Genomic DNA, 6,400 nt, shown 5'->3' on the forward strand with positions numbered 1-6,400 from the left:
ATTATCATTATTATTATCGTTGTTATTATTATTATTATCATTATTATTATCATTATCATTATTATTATCATTATCATTATTATTATTATTATTATTATCATTATTATTATTGTTATTATTATTATTATTATTATTATTATTATCATGCTATTTCGAAAGCGTTGTCGTCACCCCCCTACAAACAAAACCTTCACGAAGAAAGAGATGCACGCTTCTTATTCAGTAATTAGTACGAATACCTTGCCATTGAACGGTTTGCCATGTATTTTATATATATAAATATAAATATATATATATATTTATATATATATATAGATTATATACATATGTATTGTTACTATACATATTTATTATTATTATTATATATATCTATCATGCCATTGTCTTGATTACGCTTATTTCATTAACGTTGCGCGTTAATTGTGAATAATTATTGTCGAGATACGTCTAATGCAGCCGCATCTATGAGAAATTATAGACAGGATGCTTTGAATGGTGTTTGAACTAATGAGATTCGATTTTGAAAATAAAGTTAAGAATCTCTTCTTTTTTCTCTTTTTTTTAATGAAATTCGTTTTTTATTCCATTTCATTTCTTTAAACGTAGTTTCAAGATTTATTATTTTATATAATGATTATTTTTATCGTAATTATTATATAAAAAGCTATTCAATATATTGTTTATTACTATCGTTATAATTAGTATTAAAAAAAAATTATCAAAATAAAGAGATTTATTTAATATTATAAAAAGTAATAACAAAAAAAAAAGATAGAATTACTATTTTCATTTCAACAAATTCTACACGAAAAATAATAGAAAAAAAAAAAACAATTTCTTTGTCCTCGTTATCTCGAAAAAGTATCGAAATTATTTCAAACAACATTCATCGTGAAACATCCTGTATATTAATTTTCTGTACCCTAAACCGCTTTAAATAATTGAATTATTAATTTATATCTTTCTCCCCATTTTTCTATGCATCTATTGTTTTTTTTTCTTTTTTTTTTTTTTTTCTCAATTTTTTAATCGCACTAGACAAATCTCTCACGGTTATGGACCGTTGTTACGTAATGTCCGAACGTATATTGCATGTATATTAATATTAATAGTCCCTGTATTAGCATCGGTTGCGTGTCAATCTCGCTTCGAATACCATCGAGCCACCTCGAGACTCGCGAGCCTAATAATGTTATCTTCTCCGACACTATTTGATCAATTTTGTCGTACAAATTTGATAGAAATGGTGATTTTCACGCGTGAAAAATGCGAGTCGAAAACGTGACGCGAGATTTTTCTCGTGAAAAGCTTCGTCTTGGAGAAAATTTGATTCCGATATGGTAATCAAATTCTAATTCATCGAGTATATACGTATTATAAATTAACTTTACGGTTCGAAAAATTTTATTTCATCAAGTTTGATTTCATTCGATCAATTTCAATAATTTGTTGTGATTAATATCGAACCATTTTAACATTTTAACGTTCAATGCGACGTTGCCCAGAGAGAAATAATAATTTTAAACCATCATTTACTAATCTTGAATTTAATTGACTTACGGAAACCGTTTATTCCGGGTAGAAACATTTACACGAGTAAAAATTTTGTTCCAAATTTTCGACTCGCGTTAAAAAAAAAATCATCATCCTTTTTCATTTGTACGACCATTTTTACAGATTACCATCATACAGCCTGCATATATCTCAACCCCCTTTTTTCACGCGCGATTCTTTTAAAACAATCAAGTTGAATTCCATAAAAAAAAAAAAAAAGAAAACGACAATGGCGTGATCCTCCAAATTGAACCGTGGCAGAACACGCGTGTTTTAACAAGAGCAGCTAAAAAGGAGAGAAAAAAAAAAAAAAAAGAAAAGAGCCATCTCGCAGCAGTAACAGTTTTTGTCAATTTTCGAAACGATTCTCCACGTGACGTGCAACACTTTTTTCTCCTTCCGCTCTCTGGATACTCTCCAGACTATTCTAATTTTACCGCTGTCGCCAATCGAAAACACGGAACAATCCTGTCGCTTGCATAGAGAGCTTCTGACGCATTACGTAACCGAGAAAACAAATAATAATCAAAAAAAAAAAAAAAAAATTGAAAATATAACGTATAAAAGTAAAAAAAATCGGGGCCAAGAATCAAAGATGCGTGCCCGCGGAATCTCCATATTTTTTTTTCTTTTTTCTTCTTTTTTTTTTCTTTTTTCTTCTTCTTTTTTTTTTTTTTTTTTTTAATGCAAAATCGCAGGGAACAGAATTGACAAAGCTTTCCATTAAAATCAAAGAGAAAGAAAAAAAAAGAAATAATAAGAAAAGAAAGAAAGAAAGAACAAACCAGACGATTCATGGTTGTCCGCCATTTTCTACCTCTCACACGAAATCTCTCTCTTCGAAAAGAGACCTATTAGCATATCTCCACATATATATGTTTTTTTTTTAAAATACTCTCCCCCCACCCCCTTAACATTTTTATCACATGTTTCCTCCATGTTTGAAACTTGATTTATTCGTGAGCATATTACACACATATATATATGTAATATATATAATCAGCTCTGTTGTTATGGTTGCGGAGTCGCAGTTGAACCTAGTGTTGAACTTATTTGCAGTAGAATATTATTAATTTTTGACAGCTTTTATACGAACATTATCCCATTTATCCACATTTTTTATACGAATGCCAATAACCGCTGACTTTTGTCCAGCCACCACCAACGGGGGCGGTTTGGTTCGCTGGCGTGGATACCCATCCCGCCCACCGTGGATATACTTTGCCAACCTATCTTTCTATCTGTCTATCCCACTTTCTTATTCTATTTATATTATCTATCTATATTATTCTCTATTTTATTTACGTAGCTTTAGTAGTGAGTGGATGTGTGTGTCTTTTTTTAAGTCTTGTATAATTCACGCACGCGAACCAAAAACCCTTTCGGCGGTCCTCTCAAGTCGGCTTTTGGCAGCACACGAATTGCTTGGGTGACGAGGAGGGGCTACGTTACGTCTTACGCGCGATCCTCCTCCCCTTGAACGAACGGCCGACCATCACAGTGAACGAATTGCGTGAACTCTGTTTTATTACCATCTGTTGAAAAATCTCGCGATTAATCGTTCTTTTCAATAATCTAACGTACGTGTCGGGGGAGGGGGATTTTCATCTTTCTCCCCTGTTCTTTTTTTTTTTTTTTTTTTTCGTTTTCTCTTTCGATATAATTCGCGATACTCTCAGGTATGCGAAAGTGATAAAGAAAAAAAAAAAAGAAGGAAGGAAATATCGAATCGAATCTAATCGAATCGGGAAATCTGATCGATCACCCAAGCAGAACGAACCAACCCCCCTTCTCCCGGGCCATTATTTGCATGACCAGACTCTGTGTTTGTAGCAAATTATCTCTTACGCAGTTGCAAAAGTTTATTACATAGTTTATTATTCTTACTCTTGTTATCGTTATTCTTCTGATTATTATATTCGATTAGTCTCGTTATTCTATATATATATATATATATGTATATATATATAATTATATATATATATATATATGTATATACTATCTGTACCATCATTATTCGCTATTTACTATCATTTGATATATCTTGTTTATCACGCGTAAGGATTGTTCGTTTACAATCATTTCTTTGTCTTTTTTTCCTATCTCTTTTTTTTTTTCATCAATATTATTATTCTCTGTTGCAGTTTCTAATTGGTTATTGTGTAACACACGAGAAGAAACTCGATCGGTGATCGCTTTATAAATCAAGAAGAGGTTTAATTCCAGTTGCAGCATTTTCTTTTTATTATTTTTTTTATTTTTTATTTTTTTTTACTTTTTATTTTTTTTTTTTTATTTATATGTTTTCTATTCATTTCAATTCCTTTTTTTTTTCCTTTCCTTCGTTATTTACACGTATATTTTGCACGCTTCTATGGTGAGCCTATGGTATTACTTTCGCCCGCGAAATTTAAATGTTTTAATTCTCTGTATTACAATTGATCTATTAAGTAAACGATTCGTTTCTATCAGTTTTCCTTTTCGTTGTTATTATTATTTTTTTTTTCTTTTCTTTTCCTCGTTTTTCGATTTTCTCTTTTATTTTTTTCGTTTTTTAATTTAATTTTTTTTTTTTTTAATATATATACATATATATAATACTCTGTCTGGTAGGTTGTTAACCGCTTCTGACCTAACGTTTTTTGCTAACACCGATATCAGTTCTCTGGAATTTGATGTTTAATCTATTTTTTTTGCTGCATTTGTCTATATTCATATATTCTCTCGGGCATACATTTATATATATATATATACACATATATATATATATACACATATATATATATAGATATGTGTATATATATATATATATATATATATATACACATACATCAGATAATCTTTTCCTAGATTCGAGTGTACGTGTGTGTTTCTGTGTGTGTGTACATATAATATGCATACAACTTTCGCTCGGGGTTAAACAAAGGAACGGACAGTAGTATAGCTTGTCGGATATTTTTCGCTTCATTTGAGGCTTTTTTATTATTATTATTATTGTTATTATTATTATTATTATTATTTTCATCATTAAAATATTCCTTTTTTTTTCCTTCAGTTTTTTCGTTTCGACAATTTGGAACTGGCATTTTCTTGCGTCTTTTTTCATTTTTATTTTTTTATTTTTTTTATTTTTATTATTATTTTTTTTTTTTTTACCTTAATGCTAGAGATAACTCTTCCAAGTTGACTTCTTTATATTTTGCTCGTAGAATGGATAAAAAAAAAAAAAAAAAAGAAGGGAAATATAATATACAAAAATTTCGAATTGACGGAAATATATAGTAAGGATTATTATTCGATCGTGCTCGTATTATTATATATACATACACAACAGTATTTTACGTATTACAATTGTTGTTTTTTTTTTTTTTTTTCATTCCTGCTGCAGCCAGATTTTTTACGTTTTTATGTCACTGTTCAGCATACTCGTTCCCCGATCGGGAGAGTGAGAAAGACAATAAGGACGGGGTCAGTTTAGACGAGTCTACGATCGTTGCTTCCCTTTATATTCCACACACACAGATTTTTGTTAACATTGATATCTTCAGTCTAGTCGTTGTGCTGAATGGCCCGCTGAGAAGAGGGCTTCCAACATTTGATTCGCAAATTGATCGATTTATCCGTTATCGTGTACAGAATAATTGGCGCCAATATATTAACCTAAATTTATTCCAATGGAAAATATCATTTTTCCGTTTGATTTAATCTCGTTTCAATTTTCTCTTTGTTGCGTTTCTTTAATTAAAAAGAATTTGCGAATCAAACGATCCTCGTTTATAGGCACGCTCCTTGCACACAAAGTGTTGGGAAATGCTTTTTTAAAAAAAAAAAAAAAAAAAAAAGAAGTAAATCGAAAAGAGAAAAGATGGCAAAAAGCAGAAAAAAAAAGATTACCATAATTATAGACTCAAACCGTTCACGTAGAAAAAAAAAAACGAGTCCTTTGTTCTCGCCCATTCGAATTTCACCAATTTTTGAAACTTGTGTATTCGTGTCGTATCGTGAAAACGATCACGGTGAAAGCAAGCTGATTTATTGACTTGCCCGATGATCTAGTGGAAAAAAAAAAAATGAAAAAAAAAGAAAAGAAAGAAATTAAATTTTTAGAGTACAATGTCACGATAAATAGAAATAGGGAATGATCATTTTTGAAAACAGAAAAGTTCTACTGCAAATTTTCCTCTTAATTCGACCTGCGCGAATAATCGACTTCCTTAAATCCATTATTCTTCAGAAATAATAATGAGAAAAGAAAAATAAGAAAAAAAAAAAAAAATTCGTAAGAGAGAAGAAAATCAATTCACAAAAATCAATTCACGATATCTGTTTCTATATGTCGATTATTCGCGCACTTAAGTAGCAATTAATTAATATTCGTATACGATCCGATTTTTTAGAGCATGTAATGTACCGTGAATATGCTCTAACACTGAAATGAGTTTGAATGTGCGTGTCCAATGAATTTTTCAAAAAGAACATGTGTGCGTGTGATTGTGGGGAGGAAGACGGGACACTTGTCTTCTGCCCTGTTGCGTGAAACGTAGCGTGAATGGCGCGCGTGATTGTGGACGAGTGATTCTGATGGGAGACACTGTGAGAGTTGTTTTTTTTTTCTCCCCCTCCTCCTTTTCCTTGTAACTATTGTTCGCGATCGATTTCGTCCAAGTGTCCGTAATAAAAGTATCTGGCACATTTTCTTTCAGTTACTGGACACCCTCCCGGTGTGCCAAGATTTTAATCGACAAGTGTGCAACCGTCCCGCCTGCAAGTTTATCCATCTCAGTGACGGTGAGTTTTCATGATTTACCGCTACGTGGCGCGGTGTGTTAATTCCCTTCCCTTAAGT

The 6,400-nt window shown here is 31.2% G+C and overlaps 1 protein-coding gene across 18 annotated transcripts in view; it reads left to right on the forward strand.

Annotated features, from left to right (window-relative positions):
* The window catches only part of LOC107992839 (protein muscleblind), a 455,871-nt gene that overhangs the window by 430,687 nt on the left and 18,784 nt on the right, over nucleotides 1–6,400 (forward strand). For 13 of the 18 annotated variants that reach the window (XM_062085025.1, XM_062085041.1, XM_062085044.1 and 10 more), the window contains one exon: nucleotides 3,699–5,404. In XM_062085025.1, the coding sequence (XP_061941009.1) occupies nucleotides 3,699–3,757 (59 nt within the window). In that variant the 3' untranslated portion in view covers nucleotides 3,758–5,404. Of the gene's footprint in view, nucleotides 1–3,698; nucleotides 5,405–6,257; nucleotides 6,343–6,400 lie in introns of those variants that run through there. The other 5 variants (XR_009832635.1, XR_009832664.1, XR_009832642.1 and 2 more) reach the window with 1 other exon arrangement.

This window comes from Apis cerana, linkage group LG1 (assembly GCF_029169275.1).
Source record: "Apis cerana isolate GH-2021 linkage group LG1, AcerK_1.0, whole genome shotgun sequence".
Lineage (NCBI taxonomy): Eukaryota > Metazoa > Arthropoda > Insecta > Hymenoptera > Apidae > Apis > Apis cerana.